The sequence below is a fragment of the Cricetulus griseus genome, chromosome 7, assembly GCF_003668045.3.
Source record: "Cricetulus griseus strain 17A/GY chromosome 7, alternate assembly CriGri-PICRH-1.0, whole genome shotgun sequence".
NCBI classification, from domain to species: Eukaryota; Metazoa; Chordata; class Mammalia; order Rodentia; family Cricetidae; genus Cricetulus; species Cricetulus griseus.
In genome coordinates, this window is record NC_048600.1 from 12,725,494 (window position 1) to 12,750,913 (window position 25,420).

Genomic DNA, 25,420 nt, shown 5'->3' on the forward strand with positions numbered 1-25,420 from the left:
TGACCTTGGGCACCACAAAATTCACTTGATTCCTTATAAAGACAAATAAGCAAATCCTCTCATTTATTTTGGTTCCAATGGATTTCTTATAACCAAACAGTGCCTGATTAACATAAATTGTTGGTATAAAATACAAAAATTTCAAACAAAAGATAATTTCAAATTTGAAACCCATGTTAGCAAACTGATTCACTAGCCACAGACTTGCTCAATATAACTTACAATATTTTAATAATTTCTCTTCATAGTGGCATAAACAATATGACTCAAAGAGCTTGCAGAATTAAGGTCTGTCACTTGCTCATCAAACCTCATCATTGCTAGATCCAGAGAAAGAATATGATTGGTTCATCCCACAAACACTTATTAAGCTTCTCTAAATGCCAGACACAAAGCTAGAGACTATGAATAATATATGAGCAAAAGCATACTCCTATATAAAGAGTGTGGATATACACACACATTCCCTCATTCTATCTCCTTTTCTGTCTCTCCCTTCCTTACTCCCTCAAATAATCCAATTACTTCTAGAACGAAATACCATGCAGAATGACTGTGATGCCTCTACTTATACACCTGTGTTCATAACAAATCGCTGGCCCATCTATGAATTGTACTGTAGCTGAGAAACTTGGATCTCTTCAGCAGGGTCTTCAGACTTCCACACACACTTCCCTCAAATCATCTTGATCACTGAAGAAATGCATTTCTACCCCTGTGCAAGTATGATTTGTGTCATCTACAACTGTCAAATTCAAGGGCTTCTCTTTAATTAATATCTCTGTCCTTGGACAACATTCAATAATTTCTTACACAAATTGGCAACACTTTCATTAGCCAGCAGTTGTTTCTTCACGTTAAAAGAACTACAGAAACAATAACATCATTCCTAACGTACTGTAACCTTCTGGCATCTTTTTATTTCAATTATTGAGTTTTGAATGTGAGGGATTCTTTAGGAATCAATTCATGAATTCACTGAGCTGTGCTCTCTCCTTTGCCTTTCATTATCCCTATCATCAACTGCACAAAGTTCCCTTTGTTCACTGGTGAAACAGATTTCTGTAAGTACTGTTTTCTAATCCATAGAATATTCTGAAATGCAATACTGCATCCTATTTTCATTATTCTGATTGCTGGAGGCAGAGTGAAATATACATATACAAAATGGGTTCAGACTCCCAGTCTGAAAAGTACTATGCATGCCTTCCTGTTTTCTAAATTGTTAGGGGCAGTGCTCTCCAATTAACAACTCCTTGTATAATAAATAATCTGTAAAGAGTGTCTGCTGGTACAAGGCAGGCGCGAGGAACAGAATTCCGTATTCTCTCTAACACTGTGACCAACACGTATCTGAGCACTATGATTCACAAACTCATGTGTCCACGCATGTATTCTACCTACTCCTTCCACAATACTGAACTGAATATCTGCTGTGTGAGGAGTTGAAGGTACAATTTCATAAACAAAGCTGGCTCTGTTCACTGAGTTTAAACTTATAATATAAATAACTATAAATCCCAAATACTTTGATTTAGCTCTGGCCAAAATTATATTTTAAAGTGTATACAAGTTTTCAATAAAATTTAATGTAAAAACTTTACATGAGGAAGTTATTTATATAAAAAATTTGGGGGGGGGTGTTTGTTTGTTTGGTTTGGTTTTTCGAGACAGGGTTTCTCTGTGTAACAGTCCTGGTTGTCCTCGAACTAGCTTTGTAGACCAGGCTGACCTCAAACTCACTGAGATCCACCTGTCTCTACCTCCTGAGTCCTAGGATTAAAGGTGTGCGCCACCACTGCCCAGCTATACAAAAGTTTTAAGTCTGAAAAAGCACTGAGTTCACCATTACCCTTTGCTCAGGAGAGGTAAAAAATGGGAAAGAAAAGATTTACCTACTATTTACCACACAGTGTAATCAAAATCTATTCTTGTTCACTTTCTCTTAGCATAAACTTCAAGATTCATTTTAGCTTTATTTCTTTAACAGCAAAGAGCTTCAGGCTGAGAAGATGCTCAGGGTTAAGAGACTGACTGTTCTTCCAGAGGACCCAGGTTCGATTCCCAGAACTCACATGGTGGCTCACAACTATCTCCAGTACCATGGGACCCAATGCCCATTTCTGGTCTCTGTAAGCACCAGACATGCATATGGTACATAGACATACATGCAGACAAAACACTTGTACACAAAGTTTTTAAAAAGCAAAGCACTTCTACATTTACTATCGTAGCTGCTTTCCAAAGACTGTGAAACTATAGAAACCCACAAATATCTCTGTTTGTTTGAGCAAACTACACTCATTAAAAAGTTTGTTGATGAGAACAGTATTTGTTCATCTAAAGATAAATATTATATAGGCTGTAAAAATAGCAAATCTTATAGTAATTAACTGCTATGACAATACATCTCTTAGCTATAATAAACATAAAGTTACAAAATTTGCTCAAGTAGGAACATATGCTAAGTCTTCATTCTTGCATAAAAAATGTTAGGCAAAAATAAAAGAACGACTTAAGAAATGAATAGAAGCTAAGGTGGGTGGCTCCTACCTGTAATCCTGACACTCAGGAGGCAAAAGTAGGAAGATCACTGATGACTTAAGACCAGCCTGGACTGCATAGTGAGTTTCAGGACAGTATGGACTACAATGTGAGATCCTGTCTCAAAAAGAAACAAAAAAAAATTATGAGAAATAATAAAAGACTAAAATAGAAGAAAGAAGGGAGTGGAGAGAGAGAGAATCTGCCTGTAAAAATCTTTCTCTAAGAGGGAAAAATTGATTCTTTAAAAATTCATGACTACCACAAATGACTCACTCTTTATAACAAATGAACCCAGGAAACCCACTCCCATGACTTTCAAGTTCCGCACATAGTGGAACTGCTGTAATTATTGACGGTAATGCAAGATCTAACTGCCCCACATTACTACCACTATTAGCCCTCCACCTACTAGAAGGTTTTATGAGAGCTACAGCACATGGGCTGGCAAGAAAGGCTACATGGGAAAGCCACTGAGCCTGACAACCCAAGTTCAATCCTCAGGCCAACATGACGGAAGAAAGAACAACTCCGGGAGGCTGTCTGAACTCTGACCTCCACATGTACATGATAGCAAGCACAAGGATATGGACACACACGCATGCACAAATGCACATACACACAGAGGTATTTTGATTTTTTCAATATTATAAACAGAATTAATTTGAAAATATTTTTCAGTTAAGGTACAAAGAAAGGAAGCTTAATGGCCATGGCCTAAATATCATATGAAACAAAATAACCTTGTTCTTGGAAGCACTGACAGAGACAAATTTATGTTTGCAAGTGGGAAAAACAGCAGTGCTCCACTAAACAACTCCTTGTATAATAAATAACCTGTAAAGACCAAGTCTCTGCTGGTACAAGGCAGACACAAGGAACAGAATACCATATTCTCTCTAACACTGTGACCAACACATATCTAAGCACTATGATTCATGAATTCATGTATCTACCCATGCACTCAATCCTGATCAGTAATGATGGCTCAAACCATTCTTTACTCTCTCATTGGCTACATGCTCAAAGGGTACATTGGTTATGATTTTCTAAATGAAGGCTTACTTAGCATAATTTATGGAGTTGATTTCATTTATTTTTTGATAAGTTTACTGCATTTTCAACATATCTTACAAAAACAAATTCCCAGGGCTAGAGAGATGGCACAGTGGTAAAGAATGCATACGGCTCTTGCAGAGGATCCAAGTTCGGTTCCCAGCATCCATGTCAGGCAGCTCACAAGCACCTGTAACTCAGCTCCAGGGGGAATCTGACACATTTGTCCCCTGAGGGCACCTTCACTCATAGGTATACACCCACACAGAGACACATAATTAATTAAGAACAATAAAAATTAATCTTAAAAATATAAATAAGAAACAAATAATTCCCATCTCTAAACTTACAGAAGTTTTTGCCTTGACCTCCAGACTAAAGCAGTAGGCCACTCCATGGAGTATATATTTGAGAATTAGAATAGGTTTTTAAGGCAAGAGGTAAAATGGCACCTTAAACCCCAAACCTTTCTAAAGTCTATCTGTTTAATTCATAATACCATCTTCCTCAAGGCTTCTATGGAAGTCTCCTAGCCCTGTACCTGTTGCCACACCCTGGTTCTAACACTAAACCTAAGCATTTTGCCAACATCCTTCCAAAGGTTTTCTATAGAAAGTCAATAATTTCAGAAAGAAAGAACCTGGAAAGAGGCTTGGTCAATAAAGTGTTTGACACTTAAGCATTTAGACTGAGTTTGAACCACCAGAAGCCACAATCCTGGTAGAAAGCCAGGTGCATCAATCCACATCCGTGACCTCAGAGCTGAGAAGACAGATACAGATCACCAGACTCACTGGCCAGCCACCCTGACCAAACCAGTGAGCTCCAGGGACCTTGTCTAAAAAAAAAACTAAGGTAGCCAGGCATGATGGCACATGCCTTTAATTCCAGCACTCAGAGTCAGGGGCAGGCATATCTCTGTGAGTTCAAGGCAGCCCTGTTCTACATAGTCCCAGGACAGCCAGAGTGAGACACTATCTCAAAAAAAAAAAAAAAAAATCAAACAAACCAAGGTAAAGAGTGACTGAGGAAGACACCTGATGCCAACTTCTGATCTCCATATGCACACACACATACATACACATGAAGAACACACACACACACACACACACACACACACACACACACACACACACACACACTTTCAGAAAGAAAAAGGTTCATCCCACTAATTCAATGAACTCACATAAATAAAGTTTTCATGACCAATAATTTCTTCCCATTTATTTGGCTGTGGGCTACTTAAGTCTAAGATCTTAGAATTAAGATTTATCCAATAGTAAACTGGGGATGGGGAGATAGAGAGGAGGGGCTGGGGGATGGGAACATTAGGGATCAGGATGGTTGAGTTGGGGGAGGGATGGAGAGGGAATGCAATGAAAGAGATATCTTGATAGAGGGGTTAATGAGAAACCTGGGGCCAGAGAAACTCCCAGGAATCCCCAGCTAAGACTCGTAGCAATAGTGGAGAGAGTGCCTGAACCCACCTTCAGATAATAAGATTGGTGACTACCCTAATGGTCATCATAGAAACTATATCCAGTAACTGATAGAAGCGGATGCAGAGGTCCACAGCAAAGCACTGGGCCAAGCTCCAGGAGTCCAGTTGAAGAGAGGGGGGAGGGATTATATGAGAAAGGGGAGTCAAGATCATGATGAGGAAACCCACAGAGACAGCTGACCTGAAACTGAAAAGCTTCTGTAAGGCAAAGGAGACAGTCAGCAAGACAAAACGGCAGCCCACAGACTGGGAAAAGATATTCACCAACCCCACATCTGACAGAGGGCTGATATCCAAAATATAGAAAGAACTCAAGAAGCGAGTCTCCAAAACACCAATCAATCAATTAAAAAGTGGGGTACAGTGTAGGGAGCTGCAGAAAACCGCACCCAAAAGATGGCGCCGGTTTCCGCCCTCCGCCAGCCCGACGGCGAGCGCTCTCTGTAGTAAACAACTCCAAATATGGTAAAGGTCATGTATCCTCTTAATTCTGCTTGGAGACAACCTATCCTGGCGCGCCACGTAGGGTTAGGTGATTGGTAGATGTAGACTATATCAGGCCCCGTCTCCCTCGGCCCGGGGCCCGCCGCCATTATACACTGTACAAAGCAAAGAGGTTCCCGATTAAACTGTGTTTGAAGAAGATTCCTCGGTGTGGCGTCTTTCTTGCTGGTCAAGGGTAGACGCCGCAGTACAGAACTAAATAGACAATTCTCAATAGAGGATTCTAAAATGGCTGAAAGACATATAAGAAAGTGTTCAACATCCTTAGCCATCAGGGAAATGCAAATCAAAACAACTCTGAGATACCATCTTACTCCTGTCAGAATGGCCAAAATCAGTTTCAGGAGCTGACCTGAAAGCATGGGAGCTCGTGGACTCTAGAACGACCGCTAGGAAGCCTGTGTGGGACTGACCTATGCCCTATGCATGATGTTGACAGACAGTCGTGTATTTTGGTCTTATTTGTGGGGCCCCCAGCAGTGAAACAAGGATCTGTCCCTAGCTCATGAGTTGATTTTTTAGAACCCATTCCCTATGATGGGATGCTTTGCTCAGCCTAGATGCAGTGGGGAGGAGCTTGGTCCTGCCTCAACTTGATATGCCAGGATTTGTTGATAGGGGTAGGGATGGAAAGGGGGAATGGGTGGAGAGGAGGGAGGGGAAACTGTGGCTGGTATGTAAAATAAATAAAAAATCTGAAAGAAAAAAAGATTTATCCAATAGTCATCTATTGATTTATTATAGAACATACAATAGGCTAAATAAGTATTTAGTGTATAATGACATCAAACAATAGTTTGGTAGAGCCAGGCGGTGGTGGTGCTCACATTTAATCCCAGCACTCAGGAGGCAGACAGAGGCAGGCAGATCTCTGTGATTTCCAGACCAGCATGTTCTACAAGAGCTAGTTCCAGGACAGCTTCCAAAGCCACAGAGAAACCCTGTCTCTAAAAACAAAACAAAACAAAAAGTTTGATAGAATACACCTAATATATGATGAATGTCAGGTTTCATGTGAAAACCTTACAGTAATGAGGAAATACATCATAGTATAACATAAATTTACACACCTAAAAAGACTGTAGGCTGACTATTCTTCCTTCTAACCTCCCCCCATTAGTCAAAGTAAAAACTAGATTTAAAAAATGCAAAACACAAGGAAGGAGAAGAAATTAGCAGTCAGTAGATGGGAAATCTCAACAAATTTCTAGAAGACAGAATGCCGAAAGAAACTGGTGCTTGACAGGACAGAGCACTCGTTGTCTCACAGTAATCGGAGGCCACGATTGATGGGAAAGAAGCCATCATCCTTCTAGATATCCAGTGTGAGGAGACAAGAGAATGAGACAGACATGGGGCTATGAACATGGAGATTAACTAAAAGCTCCTCAGGGAACAGTTCATACAGCTTCCTGCCTGACGATGGCCAAGTGTGCACTCCAAGAAAGAGAAAAATATACGAAGTTCACTTTTGAAAAAGAATAAAAACTATTTTGATGATTGATAGACTTCCAAATAGGACACTCAGGGGTCCTCCCAATTAAGAGCTAGCCCACCATGCACTTGCACACTTTATGGGGTCTGCTCAACTATCTAGAACCTCTATGCAGGACTTTTTCTACTATCTTAAATATACATGATGTTTTGTTGTTGTTGTTGTTGTTTTTGGTTTTTCGAGACAGGGTTTCTCTGTGTAGCTTTGGAGCCTATCCTGGCACTCGCTCTGGAGACCAGGCTGGCCTCGAACTCACAGAGATCCACCTGCCTCTGCCTCCCGAGTGCTGGGATTAAAGGCGTGCGCCACCAACGCCCGGTTTACATGATGGTTTTTATCTGAGGAAAGCCCACACAACTGTGGTTCTCAACCTGTGGGTCATGATCCCTTTGGGGGTCAAATGACCCTTTCACAGGAATCCCCTAAGACCGTGGAAAAACAGATATTTACATTACAATTCATAACAGTAGCAAAGTTACAAAGTAGCAACAAAAATAATTTTATGGTTAGGAGTCACCACAACATAAGGAGGTTGAGAATCACTGCTCTAGAAAAACAGGAAGATAAATGATCATATAAAATATGCTCCCTGGGGATTTTAAAATAATGACGGCAAAAAGAAAACATTTTAAAAGTATATTTTACTTTCGAGGTGTGATGGCACATGCCTTTAATCCCAGCACACAGGAGACAGAGGCAGGTGGGTTTCTGTAAGTTCAAGGCCAGCCTGATCTACAATAGAGTTCCAGGACAACTAGAGCAGCAACACTGAAGCAAGAAACCCTGTCTTGAAAAGAAAAAGAAAAGAAAAAGAAAAATTTTGTTTTTCCTTTTCTCACATTTCTTTTTCTCTGTATGTGTGTGTGTGATTGGGTGTGCATGTGGCATGCATTTGGAGGTCAAAGGACAACTTGTGGGAGTCGGCTCTTGAACTGGGTAAACTGGTTTTTTGGTTTCATCTTGTTCTAAAGATTTATTTCATTTTCAACTTACAACTATACATATGTGCCAGTATATGTACATATGAATGCAGGTGCCTTCACAACCCAGAAGAATCAGCTCTCAAGGAGCTGGACTTACAGTTGTGAGCTGCCTGACATTGGTTCTGAACTCAGGTCCTCTACAAGAACAGTTTGTGTTCTTAACTGCTGAGCCATCTCTTCACCACCCCTCCCCCCCCCCCCCCCCGCTAGTTTTAATTGCAGCCTAAAGTCATCCAAGAGGAAAGCCTTGATTGAGGAATTGCCTAGAACAAACTGCCCTACTGGCATGTCTGTAGGGGACTGTCTTGATTATTAACTGATCCATGAGGGCCTTTGGTCAGAGTGTTTGATCACAGCACAGAAAGAAAACTAGAAGAGTTCTGGACTTCACCAAGCAGGTCCCAGGGATTGAACTCAGGTCATTAGGCTTGTCAGCCAGCACCTTTTACCTGCCAAGTCATCTCACTGGTCCCAAAAGCATTTCTTAGGTTGCTAATTTTTGTTCTTTGAAAGACTGTACCAGATACTGCACTCATAACATAAGAACAGAGGGGAAGGAAGAGCTCTTAAGTAAGATACCTAACTGTAATGGAGGCAATAAAAAATGTTGGGCAGAGATGTAGGAAAGGCAGAAGCAGAAGAGGGAAGAACAAACTCCGTCTGGGCAGATTATTTGAACCTGGGTTCCAGTAACCTAAGCAAGTGGCCTGTTTCCTAAGAAATCTTCCAGTAATATATAGAATATTTAACATATAGGCCTACAAAACAAGATAAAATATAAGGATAATAAACGCAGGAACAGGCCCACAGAGCCATTGTCCAATTTATGAACAATGCCCTGGAGATTTTATAGACAACAAATTGTTAATCTTGAAAATGCAAAGGAAAAAAACAGAAGACAGATGAAAGCAGTGCAGGAAAAAAAGAAAGAAGCAGGGACTAATATTCTTGTCCTGTGAAGTGTAAAGCCAAAAGACATTATCTGTGGTTCATGGGAATCCAGATAAACGAAGCATTCATCACTACTGCACAGAGATCATCAAGCTGATAACAAGGCTGAGTCACGCACTTACCAAGAATTTTTGGGACTGTTCATTTAATTGTAAGATGCAGCTTTAAAGTGACCCTGGGGAGGGGGGTGAGGGAGGGGGGGTGCTACGGATGCTAATCCGTGGAAAAGCTTTTCTCTAGCCTTTGAAAGGCCCTGAATTTGATCCCTAGAATGAGAAAAAAAAAGTACAAAATTTTAAAACTACAAGGTAAATGACCCAGGAACCAATAATGGCAATGTACTTACATTAAAGAGGAAGAGAGAGATAAGGGGATGGTGAAAACAGGCCAATGCCTCTGTATCAGGGCAGGAAGTCAAAGATAACATCTAAGGCTGGCCAGTCAGGAAGCAGGCAAAAGCATATTATTGAGAGAAATGGAAATCCTCAGAAGGACTAAACTGAAACCACTTCTTAAAATGATGATGGCTTCCTCAGAAAACAGGAGTGGGAGGGGAATGTGGGACAGGAGACCAATGTTTCCTGATATTTGTAATTTCAGCACTATCACATGGGTGACTTACTTTCATCATTTCTTTTAAGTTTAGTTAATAATTTCTTTTGGAAAAAAAAGTAGCAATCTAATCCTGTCGCTACTTCACACAGGCAAATTTTTTTTTGTGTTTGTGGTTTCCTGAGAATGGTCTAATAATGCAAAGTTAAAGGGTCACCTTGTAGCTAGGTGGCAGTGACGCATATCTTTAATCTTTAATCTACGAATTCGGGCCAGCCTGGTTACAGACCAGCTAGGACTGTTACAAAGCAACTCTAGAGAATACTGAGATGTGGTACCTGCTGGCTAATGAGGGTGGAACATACAGTCAATAGTCCAAAATACACAGTTTATTCACCCATCCCATATTGTGGGGTGGGGGAAGTGTGGGTGTAGGTGAGGGTGGACATATACAAGCGAGTACAAGAGCAAACATACAATTGCATGAGGAAGGCAGAGGACAACTTTAGGTGTCACTTCTCAAGCACCATCCACTTTGTTTTCTGGTCCCTCATTGATCTACCTGTCTCCAACCCTGGGATTATAAGCCTCTGTCCCTCCCTGCCCAGCTTTTCTCTGGGGATCAAACTCGGGTCCTTTTGAAAGCACTTTATGGCCTGTGCCATCTCCCTCACCCATCCATCCTGTCTCTAAGACCCACATCTTTTATTCCTCCTTTTTTAAGAATAGATAGATTTGAATACCCTGTTCACAAGAATAGGTTTAAGAGAGAAAACGCCAGTGCAATTACTGACACTAATGAAGCAGAGCTATTACCGCGTTCACAGTAGGTCAGAGCTTGAGTACTGTGCTGGTGATAGAGACGGTCTAATACAGCACAAACAGATGCTGCAGATGCTGGCCTGAATCCCAGAGATGCACCTTGTGCATCATCTAGGCAACGTTGGAAACATACAGTACAGAAACTCAGGCCATTCTTCACACATATTCAACTTAATCTGAACAACATATCTCCTTAATTTTGGGAAAGTAGCCAAATCTAAAACTGATCCTAAGGGAAAAAAATCATGTAAAATTTCTGACCTCCACTTTCTGAGGCAATAGAAGCAGTATCCTCAGAGACAGGACATCCCAAGCTGCCACCTTAGTCCACTTTCCTTGTTTATAGTATCAGCCTGGCCCTTGTAAGCCACTTGCATTTCAAACCCTCACTATAAAGGCTATAGCATGTTGACACACATAGTCCATGCCTAGAGTCTTAGAGACTGGATTATGACAATGGATTTTGACAGTAGTGGGGACATCAGCCATTCTTACCTAAAAAACTATTACTAAGTAGATATTTTAAATGGTGTGCCTTTTCCTTTTTTACATTTTTGTTTATTTTATGGGGGGACCACAGCACACATGTGAAAATAAAGAGGACAGCCTGCAGTATCTGGTTCTTGCCTTCCATGTGGATCCAGTAATCAAACACAGGTAGTCAGGACTGATGTGCAGCGCCTTTACCCACTCAACCGTCTTGCAGGCACAAAGCAATGAGCCTCTTTATTGACATATTATCTTAGGGCTCCCTCAAAAAAAAAAATTATATATATATATATATGCACTGTTGTGCAAATTTAAGAGTTTCTATGCAGGCCTATTCCACTACAACAGAATCCCTGCCAGCTGCCTCACTTTGAATACAACCAGGACTGGATGGCAGATAACAAAACAGTAACTAATAGTGGGCAGTATCAGAAATCGTACTGAACAGCCAGAAATAAAAACTAAATCACAACTTCCAATAATTAACTCTGTGTCTATATTTTGAGTACAATAATCATCATTTACTCACATTTTAATGTCTCTCCAGCATATGGTATGTGCAGTTTGAAGCGGTCACAGTTGGGTCCAGGAGTCAATGATGTACAGCTTAAGAAATCCAGGGAGAGAAAAAGATTTGTAAGAACAAAATCGAAAAGCCCACATATTTATGACACTTAATAAAGTAAATAAAAAGTAATTTTTATACATAAAAGGCTTAAAGAAGAAAATGGAGGCTTTTACTGGTTATGAAGTCTAAGACAATAAATGAATAAACCTTAATCTAAGACAAATTATGTATCTCACAATAAAACTTCTATGCTTTCTAACAACAGACACCAAGTGCTTCAAGTACCTCTTGAAAAGAAGTCTATCTTGACTTTTAAAACCATGTATATCATCCAAAACAGGTCTCTAGTCCTTGGAGCCAAGAACTGTAAGTGCAGAGAATTTTTATGGTCATATTTTAAACATAGATTCTTAGCTTTCACTTTGTTCATACAAAAAAGAGCCCACTTTTGGCCTTTTTCTCGAGGCAGATGGTTTTCTTTCTTTCTTCAAAGGTGCGATGCTTTCTCTAGATCTGGCACGCCGTACCATTCATATGCAGGAAAGCACGGCGCATGGCACTTGATTTCAGATAAAATGCAAATGCAAAAGATGGGGAGGAGTCAGTCAGCCAGGTCTCAGCATTCAAAAACTGAGGCATACAGCTCATGGATACTCAGAGAGGACAGTGGGATTTGAAATTCCCACTCAGCATTTGTTTGTGTTTAGAAATCTATGACTTCACAAGGTTCCACAGTGGCCTCTGCTTTTCTTATGTGCTTATTTTGTAAGGTATCCTAGGACCTTACAAGTCAGAGCTTCATGGACATAGCCCTGATCTCTTGACTGAATAAAATACTCATAGGAAGTCGATGAAGGAACTCCAGGTGGAGTTCCATGCCCAACTTTCTCTGTTTACTTCCCACATTATTTGTTCTATCCTGTATAGGTAGAAGTTTTTTCAAAACATGGAATTGGTTCAATAAATAGGACTCTTCTGATTAAAATCCTCCTTTGTGCCTGGTGAAAAGAACCAACTCAATTGCCAGCACTTGCAGGCCCCTGAACTGTCTGCCTCCTAACAATTGATTATCATCATTTTTTGCTTTCCTGTCCGTGTTCACTGTGGCCCATCTGCATTGCCCAGACATTCTCCTTGGGTGTATCAGCCTACTGCTTTTGTGCCTGTGCATGTGCTGTCTCCCGCCTGGACTGCAGGTCCCAGCCCTACTGCCAAGGCTTTGATTTCATCTCCAGAGGTCTCCCTTGATTTTCCAGTGTGAAGCAGCTGCTGCTTTATAACAGCACCCTGTTGTTTGTGTTTCCTTCATGTCTCTGACTTATTTATTACTGTTTCATCCTCACTGGAACTGAAATACCAACAGACTGTAGACTTTGGCTGTCTATCTGCTTAGTGTTCCTAATGCACAGAGCAATGCTCTGGTAATCCTTAGGTAATTCTTACCTAAATGAAAATAAACGGGCACTGGACTAAATACAGCAATGGCAAAAGAAAGAGTGGTTTTGGATGAAGACCTATGCTGTGAAGTGTTTCTTTTACACATTTCACCTCACCTCCAAAAACCAGACATGTACTATTTTAAAGTTTAACATGAGAAAAACCAAGAGAGGGAGATCAATTCTGCAAATCTGAAAGTAGGAATTACAACTGGAAGTCCATTTTTTTTTTTACCTAAAATTACATTTTTATTGTGTGTATGCACATGCACTCAGGTATGTCATGGCACACATGTAGAGATCAGAGAACAACTTGTGGGAGTTGAATCTCTCCCTCTATGTTAAATCCCAGGGATTGGACTCCTGTCAAGTTTTGCAGCAAATACTTTTACCCACTGAGCCACCTCACCAGCACTCAAGTGAGAATTCTTGATAACATCAAAAGAGGTAGGTTTTTTCTACTACTACTTTCCTATTACTTTATTTCAGAAACTTTCACAGTTAACAATTTACACAAGAAAATGTTCAGCATAAGCTTCATATACTGCCACCCTTACAGTCCCATCTAATCAACATGACTCCTAGAACTGTTCTGTATCTGTTTTCTAACCATGGCTTGTTTTCTCAATCCATAGGAGGACTCGGGTGCCAAACACAGAGCTAGGCACACAGATGAACTCTTCATGTGTACCAAAAATCACAATTCAAAAACTGAGGCATACAGCTCATGGATACTCAGAGAGGACAGTGGGATTTGAAATCCAGGGAGGGCACTGTGTGCACAGGTGGGCATTCCAACCAGCATGCATGAAGATAAGAATTTTCTGAATGAGCCAGGCGTGGTGATGCACACCTTTAATCCAAGTATTTGGAAGGCAGAGACAGCAGATTTCTGTGAGTTTGAAGCCTGAGTGATTGACACAGACAAGATGGCCAGGCTACATAGAGAGACCCTGTCTTTAAAAAGAAAGGAAGTAAGGAAGAGAGGGAGGGAGAGAGGGACAGAGGGAGGGAGGGAGGGAGGGAGGGTGTGGATGTACCAGCCTATCAAACCTTTTACTTGTTTGTGATAAAAACAGCAGACTTGTTGGCACTGGGAGATGCTCTCATCCCATCTTGAGAAGAGCGATATGTGATTATTGTGGAAGACCCTCTCTTAGAAGGGTCAAACACTGAGGCCAGAATTTAAACTTTAAATCATTGCTTAATATTTTTCTAACATTCATTGGACATGCATTAAGTGGCAACCACTACTTTACATCCTGTAATTAAAGTAGCTCTATTGACAGCAACCTTCTAATTTGGGCACAATTATCATTTCCATTTACAGAAGAAGTGAGTGAACCTCCTGGCTGAGATGTAAATAAGTTGCCAGGAAGTGACAGAACTACAATCCAGACCCAAGATGTCTGACCACAGAGCCCACTTTACAAATCATTACACTAAACCATCTCTCAATTAATTAAAGTGGCGACCATTAGAATTAATGAAAAGATAAAGTGGACAATTTTAACAAGTAATGTTTTATTAACAAAGTACCAGCAATGAAGAGCAAATGCTGATTACCAAAAGATGTTTTCATCAACAAATGGAGGGAGGGGAAAAGGAGATGAGAACCAAGTATAATAATATTATATGTGTATAAGGGCTGCTAAGACAGCTCAGGAGGTAAAGGCACTTGTCACAAAGCTTGCCAGCCTGACTACACACAGTAGATACCCATCTCTTAAAGGTTGTCCTGTGGCTTCCACATGCCCTGTGGAATACTCGTACCCACTCACATACACACATGTATGCACACACATGTAATTTTTCAGTTAAAAATTACATATGTATGACAATAGTGCAAAAAATCCATTACTTTGCATGTTAATTAAATAATTACCAACAAAAGTTCTGCAATGTACATTAATGAAAATCACTTATAAATATGTATAAGAACTATCTGTGCACACATTAATCAATGACATAAAAGAGAATAAAGTCCTTGACACGTGATTCTTGAAATCTACAACGCTGATACCCTTGATTCATTTAGCAGATTATTCATGAAAAGCGAAAAAAATGGTGAAAATTAATTTTTATCTGATTCAACCTTAAAACATCTATTCCTAGTTATTGAAATAAGATTCAAATTGTTAAGATTTCTGTACAAAATGAGAAAATGGTCGATTTCATGGTACTTCACAGGATTTTAGTTGGCCAAACACTAATTTAGATTAATCAGATTTCATGCAGGCATCTCACGATCTTTAGAACATCAACATTTCTAAGACAATGCAAAATACAAGAAAACATGCTTTCTGGCTTAAGGGTAGACCTACTTAATTCAATACTATCTGAAAAAAAAAAAAGTGAGTTTGGCCATTTCTGTTCATTAAACCATCTAAGAAGGAGAAAAATAGATGAATTCAGGGTTCCTTCCCTGAGAGTGCGTCAGCTTCCTTTACCCTGACTATTAATTCACCATTTGGTATGTTCTCCTACATAGCTTCCTGTTTTTGTGATAATGACGTTTGTGCTTCACCAACAACACTTAACATCCGCTAAGACGGAAGTCTTCAGCTTTGGCAACCTTAAGGAACAGGTGACAGTGAAATAAAATAGGCTCCAAGACCAATAATTGCCTTGTAAATAACTCGAGTCACATGCTGCAGTGAGTAACTGTTAGCTGATATTCACCACATTTTTCATTTTATAGAATAGAGTGCTTTTGTGGTTTTTTTTCCAAGATTATGTTGAATATCAACACCTTTACTCAGACTAAATTGGTTTCAAAATGATCATGGCACCCAGACTGGCTGACATCTTAACATCTACCTAAATAATCTACAAAATGCAAAGGCATTCAAACCAATTCTAGGATTCAGCCCTGAATGCAATTAGTGCACATACAGCCAACTAAATCAAACCCCACAAAGTGAAGTCTTATACCCCCCTCAAAGGAAACCCAGGAATTAAAACTGGTAAGAAGAAAGTAGCAACATTATACTATAGTAAATCTCTTACACCATTCCCCAGGGAAATGGGACTATCCACTTAACAAGATGATTTTCCTGACACACCATATGTACATCTCTGTATCACTAAAATCTAAAAGGTATTTCTAGAACCCACTAGAAAATTATGCATTTAATTCCTAAAATAGAGTATCAAATAACTATTATCAAAATAAGTGACTCATCCCAAAAGGTTTTTCAAACATCACAAAATTGAAATATTCAAGAAAACGTGTCTGCCAATTTGTGTGACATAAACTAGTATTCCCAGCTTCTATGTAATATCTCCATTTACAAATGATAAATTTCAACTCTACCTTAGAATACAGAATATAAAATGTTGGTTAGTATTCCTCTGACAAAAGTCAGATTTAAATTGCAATGTGATTCTAGCAGGAATGATAGACTCAAATATTCTTTTTAATGTATAACAACGAAGTACATGATGGCATGTGCCTTTAATCCCAGTACTCAGAGGCAGAGACAGGTGGATCTCAAGGCCAGCCTGAGCTACACATCAAGTTCCAGGATAGCCAGGACTGCATGAAGACCTGGTCCCAAAAAAAAAAAAAAAAAAAAAAAAAAAATGTAACAAGGAAGTTCTTTAATTTCTTGGGACAGATGCTAAGCTCACCTACTGCTAATCCTTTTCTAATAGGCACTCCATTAACACAATAAAGGAAAAAGTGAGTAATCTCAATAAGAGTAACTGATAAAATCAAACAACTGTGATTTTCAAAATCTCTGTAAACTAAGAGTAAAAAGGAATAACTTTAATTTCATTAAGAGGCCCCTACAAAGAGCAAGTCTACAAAATATTCTCCCTCCTGAGACAAGGAGATAAGGACATCTGCTCACACCACTGCATTCTCCAGTGTACCAGGTGTCCTAGGCAGGATGGAGAAACATGGTGGAAAGAGAGCCCAAAGATTGGAAAGGAAAAAATAAAAAACTTTGTTATCTGGAGATAATATTTGCATGTAGAATTTTTTTAAATCTTCAGGTGCACTCTTGGAATTAAGATATGAACTGAGCAAAGTTGAATGACAAAGACATTGGGAAAATCAATTTTATTTCTTTACACCCTCAACAATCAAAAGAATGGAACTTCTAGGAAGATGCCACCAAAAATAATAACATGTTGGGCAGAGCACTTACCTAGTGTATGCAATGGCTTGAGTTTAATCCCTAATACAGCACAAAAATAACAAATAAGTATCACAACAGATGTGTTAAGATCTTTATGGAGAAACCTATTACTGTATTAAAGGGAAAATAAAATAGAGGAATCATGTGTGTGAATTAAAAGACTCATAATGAAAAAAAAATGTCAGCACCTTTCTTTAAATAGCCCCAAACTGAACAATTTAAATGCAATTTCAAACACAATGATATCCATTGGATAAAGGATAGATAAATAAAGATATAATAAAAAGCAGAAACATTTGTATAGCAATGAAAAATTACTTTCATTGAATGAAAGACTGTATATTATTATGATTCCATTATTTACAGTTCAAAATTATAATACTGTGTGTACAAAGTGACAAAAGAAAAGCATTATGATGAAAATCAAAATGGTTTAACTATGGAGAAAGAGAGAGAGAAAGAGAGAGACAGAGAGAGAGAGAAAGAGAGAGACAGAGAAAGGAAGGAAGGAAGGAAGGAAGGAAGGAAGGAAGGAAGGAAGGAAGGAAGGAAGAAAAGGTAAGTGGGAAGAAGCACACAGGACTCCTAGGATGCTGATATTTTATTTCCGTGTGTGTGTGTGTGTGTGTGTGTGTGTGTGTGTGTGTGTGTGTGTGTGTGTGTGTTGTGTATGCATGGGAGTACAGAGGTCAGAGGCCAGTGTCCTTCTCTATTACTTTCCACCTTACTCCTTTGAGACAGGGCCTCTCACTGAAACCTGGAACTAAACTGGAGTCCAGCAAAGCCCAGAGATCCTTCTTTCTTTGGCCAACCAATATGGTTACTCAAACTAAAACACTGGGTTATAGGCACACGTGAGGCAGTGCCCAACCTTTTCCTGGATGATGAGATACAAACTCATGTCCTCATGGTTTCAAGCAAGCTCTTACCCTCTGAGCCATCTCCCATTCCCCAATACTTTATTTCTTTACCTACGTGGTCAAGATGGTCATGTTTCAATGTCTACTGAATGTAGATACATTTCACACATCGTCCACCCCTGGAGCTGAATATTATATGGCCATTTGGTTAGCACAGTGACCACACGCATATACAAGTTCACATTTTCTTCTTCAATGATAGTAATCATTTTTTAAACAACCTGCTCTTGTGTGTTTCCTTCCTCTGCATTAGAATTCTTTTTAACTTATGAAACTAGAAAGTTTTCCGGAAATTTGTAATCAGAGATGCACATTTATTTTTTCCAAATAAAATTCACAACTATTTGTTGAGCATTCTGTGGCAGGTACAGAAGTTGCTAGAGATAAACAGTCTCCCCAGAAAGAAAAATCTTGGGGAGAGATGAAATACAGCTGACACTGATGTTCACAGCTGCTTCCCACCCAGCCCTTCAAAAGTCCTAGGGGAAGGATGAGCATCACACAACGCCAAATGCTTTACACTGACACTTTCCATTATAATGGGTGTAATGCTAATAACGTAAACATAGGCAGTTGTCAACCAAATCTTTCATACAACTACTGAATAACTGGACACTAGTCCTAGGGTACAATACATGTTGCCAATTTGGCATTATTCCATTAATATCCCCATAATTTTTTAGCTATCTTAAATGCCACATTATAAATAATATAAATTATAAGTATTGCTTATTTCATTTTATGCCATTTTAACTCAGATTTCATTTGATTTATAATCTATATATAGAGAGAAAGATTAAAATTAAATAAAATGCACGTATTGAGAATCATAGCCAAATTGTTTGGACTATGTTATAGTCTGAAGGATTATATGCCTCCAAAATTCACATGATGAAATCTAATCCCCAATGTACTGACATTGAGAGGCAGAAGCTAAATAGATCACTATGAATGGGACTAGTGCCTTTGTGAAAGAGGACCATGAAGTCTGTTTATCCCTTTGTCCTATACCATGAGAGGATACACAGAGGGCATCTATGCAGAATGGCCCTTCAAGAGCTACTCAATCTACTGGCATTATGACCTTAGACTCCCCAGCCTCCAGAATTCTAAGAAACAAACTTGTGTTGTTAACAAATTATCCACTATAAAGTCTGTGCCATAGCCACTGAAACAAAGACAGGGTGAGTAATTGGCAAAGTTCAGAGATCACAGTTCTGAGAGTTACAGAGAGGAATCTCTTTTTAAGAATCTTGTGCTATAATCAGAAGACAAACATCACAACAGTAAAGTCAAGACAATTTAAATAACAAGTCGAGACAACAATAGATGCAAGGCACAAAGCAATTAACATGATTAATTGCCAAATTAGTGGTTAAAGAATATAAGCACAATTAGATTTAAGAGAGCAGAGACACTGTTTTCAGCCAAGTAATCAACGAAGTTTCTCTGAGAAAATGGCCTCTCTGAATGAGTTGAATCTGGTCAAGAGGGGAATGTAGAACACTTCCCTTCGACTGTCCGAAAGCAGGAACAAAACATAGGTGACAGAGTTCATTGCATGGCTAAAGTTCTGTCCAGCAGCGATACTGGCACACAGCTGACAAGCACTGTGGAGCTGCCTTCCTGAAACAAGCTGGAGGTGGACAGCACACACACACACACTCTCTCTCTCTCTCTCTCTCTCTCTCTCTCTCTCTCTCTCTCTCTCTCTCTCTCGGAACACCTTAAACAAGTCACACAAATGTCACACAGCAACTGCTAGTAACTCTCACACATATAAATGTTATAAAGGCCAAGGTCAGCCTACACGTGATTTGTCTACATATATAATATAATGATGTAAAATTTTTATACTAAGCCATTTTCAACAAAAATATTATTGTAACCATTTTAGATCATTTTCATCCCCTTACCCAAAACAGGTCCTAAGTGGATGTTCATCCTAACTTTAAATTCTGGAGTTTTTTCTTTTGTATCATATACACATTCTTTGAATTCCTGTCTTTATGGGCAAGTATTTATCTATGGAAAATATTTACCCTGGCATGCTTTGGGAGCTCACTTTCGAGGGAAGTAAACTATCAAAGCTTTGATCTGCTTCCCTTATTAATTTTCAAGTCACATGCTTTATTTATGCTGATTATTTCCATAGTGCCTCATACTTACCAGCTCCATATATGTAATCTGTCTACCTATCATCTATCTGTCTATCTTCCTATCTATTTGTTGGCTTTTTGGCTTATTGAGACAGGATCTTATTTGGTAGTCCAGGATGGTCCAAACCTGGGACTCTCCTTCCTCAGTCTTCTAAGTGTGCCATCTATCTTTATGACAGTCTTACAAAAAAAGAAAATCTGGACAGACAGTTCGATACAGTGTTTATAAAAGACTGAATTGAAAACACTATCTTTATTCAAAATCCATGCTTCCTTGTAAACCCAGCCCTTGGGAAGTTCAAGCTAGAGGATCAAGAGCATGGGTCAGGGGCTGGAGAGCTGAAGAGCAGCTCAGTGGGTAACAGCACTCACTGGCTGCTTCTGAAGAGGACTAGGCTTTGATTCCAAGCACCTATATGGTGACTCACAACTGTCTGTAACCCCAGTTCCAAGGGATCTGATGCCCTCTTCTGGCCTCCTCGGGCACCAGGCACACACACAGTGCACAGACAAAACACCCAGACATATAAAATAAAATAAATGCATTTTTTAAAGCGCTCAAAGGTCATGTCTAGCCACATAGCAAGTTTGAGGCCAAGCTGGGCTGCAGTGAGACACTATCTCCATATAAACAAAAAACAGCAACAAAAGCCTTGTTTCTTAGTACAATTCAAATGCACGAAGTAATGATGCTCTCCTGTGTTTTCATTTATTCAACTACTGGAATTATGAGAAATCCTCATACTTGCAATCAAATACTATATTTGTTTAAAACTGATTGCATTATCTAGTTCTGTCTCTATTCTAAAACAAAGTTCTAAAAAGGATAACTTCCAGACTGTCAGAATGGCAAAATCTTTCTAACACAGATCTGTTCAAATTGGAATCCACAGAGCAGCTCTGGTATATAAACTGTTACTAATCCACAGAAACTCATGTAAGAATGTTAAAACTCTGAGGTAATGTGTAAAAACAATGTTAAGTCTGATGGATCCAATAAGAAAAAAAAATAAAGACAAGCCTGGAGGTTCATTATTTTTTCACTTCATTTTTCTGATAATTCATCTTTATGATATACTACAAAAGTATCAGTAAAAAACTGGATAATTTTTCAACTCTGCTCTTGCATCATAGACCCACTCAGAAACATTTCACTGATGACTCTTTAAATGCTGAAGGCTGCAGAATATCAAGATAAACTGCTTTTCTTTGATGTCCCCCAACCTCTCTACTCATCTGGCTTTCTCACAAGCATCACAAACACTATTCCTTTAGTTCCCAGTGCTCTTGTAGCTCTACTAAGCTGGCAGCAATATCAATACAACCCACTGCCTAAAACGTATCACCCGAGTCTCTCACTACTCAGACGGAATTTCACTGCATACAACACCTTTGCTCCTAGTGAGAAGATTGCCGACACTATCTGAGGAGTCACCTGAATGCTGGCATCATTCATGGAAATATAATTTGTTAAAAATTCTAAAGCTAGTACAGCTTAGTTTATGTTCCATGCTTCTAAATCTTTTTTTTTAATTTTCATTAGTTCTTTGAGAATTTTGTACAATGCATTTGGATCATATTCACCTCCTCGTCCTAACTGTTCCCAGACCCACCTGCCTTTCCCTCCCCACACAACTTTGCATCCTTTATTGATGTTGTTTTACACCCATCAAGTCTAGTTTGTGCTGCCTGTATACTCTTGAATGTGTGAGCTTCCATGGAGTGTGGTCAACTTCCCAAGGGCTACATGCTTCAAGAGAACTGCCTCTCCCTCTCTCGGCAGCTGTCAAATGCCAATAGCTCCTCAGCCAGGGGTGGGACTTCCAGCCTAACTCCCCTCTCCAGGCTAGAAGTTGGTCAGTCTTGAGAACAGCTTCAAAATAAAAAAATAACAATAATAATAAAAAAGCATTGGCCTGTGATATCCTGAACTCATGCTCAAAAACCTGTTGTTCCTTCAATTCTGATAATCTATTTATACTTACAATTTTCCATTTGAACTATACAACCTTCCTGATTTACAAATCCCTTTAGTTTCTTATACAAGTATGTACAAAGATACACATAATAAATACATTTATTAAAAACTTGCCAATGGTGGGGGTAAGGCTGGAGAGATAGTTCAGAGGTTAAAAGCACTGGCTGCTCTACCAGAGGACCTGAGTTCAATTCCCAGTAACTACATGGTGGTTCACAACCATCTGTAATGAGATCTGTTGCCCTCTTCTGGAGTGCAGGCAGAACACTATATACATAATGAATAAATAAATTTAAAAAAAACCTTACCAATGGCAATTCCAAAAGGTCTTTTTATTTCACAAAAATATAATGAATACTAAGGAAAAATAAAATATGCAGTGTTGTGTTCTGACATCACAGTACTGATAACCCATTACCATCAAACCAGCCCACATAATACTATGTTGTAAGAAATAATTCTGCAATGCTAGTAACTACATCATACTTTTAGTTAAGACTTGCAATATCTTTCATGCTTTCAACTATATAATAATTTGTATATGAAAATGATGATTGAGGTCAAAAAGTAAAACAATAGCATACATAAAATAACTAAATGTATTTGATTTCTGCCTTAGTTCCAACAATAAAATTAAGTTCCTTCCCCAACACTGCTTAACTTTTAGACATCTACAAATTCTTGTCAAATTACCTATCACTGAGATTTAGCTCAAATGCAGTAAATTATTGTCTAAAAAACAATTTTTGGCCAGCCACTTTTTCTGGGACCTTTCTTTTTTACATTTATTTTATTTTACGGGTACACACACACCACAGTGCATTGCAGAGGTCAGAGAACAACTTGAAGGAGTCAGTTCTCTCCTTCCATCAAGTGGGTACTGGGAAGCAAACCTAGGTCCTCAGGCTTGGTGATCAGTGCTTTAACCCACTGAGCCATCTCCCCAGCCCATTCTGAAGCTGTTTCTAAAACTGAGTTAGTCTTGATCTCTGAGTCTTAATCCTCTAACAAATTTCTATTTGATTCTCATTAGTTACTAGGTTTTCTTCAAGTGTCCACACCAAAATTCCCTCATAAATGGCAATGGCTAGAACCCATTGTACAGGGTATCACAGTAAGTGGTTTCCTGGCCAATCTTTTCTTGGAAAAAAAGGACACAGCATTTGGTAGAGAAGACCTGGGCTCTAGTCCAAGCCTCTACCACTTATCAGCTAAGTAACCTTCAAAGAATTTCATAACCTCTCAGAGACTTATGGCCTTGTGTGTTTAAATGTTTTAAAGAGGGGGATTAAGAGTCTACACAGATTTACTGGGAGCAAAAAAAATCAGCTTAAGAAAAAAAGATTTACACTACTCATAGCATTAAATTCTCTTTATGGAAAAACACACACACACACCACACACAAGCAATAGACATTAAGTCAACTTAGCGCTCTGAATCCACTGGCGGCCCTGGTCAGTGTCCACTGCCAATTCACAGTAAAATCAACGTTCCTGCCAAGGATGTTCCTCAAGTTTCATCATTTCTTTAAGTAAATTGAGTGCTCCTGCATAGGTTCCCAATCCCAATGCCAAAGATGCTTTCCTTTGGGCCCCAGTCCTCCCCGAGTCTGTTTCTTCTATCAAAAAATCTGTCTATCTCCCTAATACCAACACACACTCCCCCTTCTACTGTCTCTGGAGTCCTGCAGCAGAAACTTGGTTAAGCATACACACTTTTTTCTACAACTGTACATGTAAATTGTTTTCACTGTAAAAAATCATCAGCCCCTCAGTGTTCATGTTCTCTCACTCTTCTGACTTAACCTGAATTTGCTAAGTATCTTTCCAAACCTTTCTCCATGCACTCAGACATACATATGTCCATACATACCCATATACATACACGAGAGGACTTTTCTACAAAGGTACAATTATTCTATATCTATTATTCTAAAGACTGACTCTGCCTTCTTGTTATTTGGTCACAATCAACATAACTTTATCTTGACCCTTTGGGAACCTAGATAGTACATTCAAGTGGTGGGCCTGAATTCATTCCAATCAGAACACAGTTTCCGATAGCATCAACAACTACTGACTGACTAACTACCTTGTGCCAGAAACAGGGTATACAGTGTGGAACAAAATAGGCATTGTCCTAAGGGATCTAAAAGTCTTAGACTAAAAACAACACTAACAGGGGGTGTGGTGGTACATATCTGTAATCCCAGCTCTCACAAGACCAAAACAAGACCATTTGTATGAGTCTAGAGCCAACCTGGGCTATATAGTGAAATTCTCTCAACATCCCCACAAGAAGACAGGCAGGTAGATGAAAAAAAATGAAGAAAATTAAGTAAGTATAGCTCATCCTGGGGATACATTCCAAGATATACACACCCTGGTGGATGCCTGAAACCCTAGACATAATTTTTTTCTTATTATTTGGATCTTTAATATAGTATTTTATTAGTACTTTGAGAATTTTATACAATGTATTTTGATTGTATTCACTTCCCACACTTACTCCTAACTCTTTCCAGACAGATCTACTCCTCTTGACTGCACTCCCAACTTCCTGTCATCTTTGTTTAAACCCACTGAGTCTGTTTGTGCTGCTCATATATTCATTAATAGGTGTGGGGTCATCTACTGAAGCATGGTTGGCCTACCAATAGCCATACCTTAACAAAAACTGCATCACCCCCAGAAGCCATCAACTGTCAACAGTTTCTCAGAGGAGGGCTCAAGAACTCCTCCTTCTCTATGATAAACTGTTTGCTGGCTTGTTATCTTGCTGGTCTTGTACTGGAAAGCACAGATGCTGTGAATTCCCAAGTACTGAGGTCCCCTGTGTCCAGAAAACACTGTTTTGCCCTGGGCCTCCCTGACTTCTGGCTCTAATCACCTTTCTGCCCCCTCTTCTGAGATGGTTCCCAAGCCTTTCAGGGGGAGGGGAACAGAGGCACTCCATTTGTAGTTGAGTCCTCCACTAACACTGACTCTCAGCACTGTTAGCCAACATCCACTGCAAAGAAACTTCTCTGATGTTGATTGAGAGCTGCACTGATCTATATGAACAGCGACAGGAATCTAGAGGGGCATTAAATACCCCTCATTTAGCATAATGCTCATTTAGCATAATGAAAGTAATCGGTCCCTGGGCAAGGTGAGCTCCCCAGCCATATGGTAAGGTTTATAGTATCAGGCATGCATTCCTTGTGTGGAGAGGGCCTTAAAACCAATCAGAAAGCATAGTCCCATGATACCCATGCCACTATTATACCCACAGGCTTATCTTGTCACTCCAGTCATTACTGTACCTCACAGAT

At 39.4% G+C, this 25,420-nt stretch overlaps 1 protein-coding gene across 4 annotated transcripts in view; it reads right to left on the reverse strand.

The window, feature by feature from the left end:
• Babam2 (BRISC and BRCA1 A complex member 2) overlaps positions 1-25,420 on the reverse strand; it is a 380,020-nt gene that overhangs the window by 338,377 nt on the left and 16,223 nt on the right. For all 4 annotated transcript variants that reach the window (XM_027424426.2, XM_027424427.2, XM_027424428.2 and 1 more), the window contains exon 3: positions 11,427-11,503. In XM_027424426.2, the coding sequence (XP_027280227.1) occupies positions 11,427-11,503 (77 nt within the window). The remainder of the gene's footprint in view (positions 1-11,426; positions 11,504-25,420) is intronic.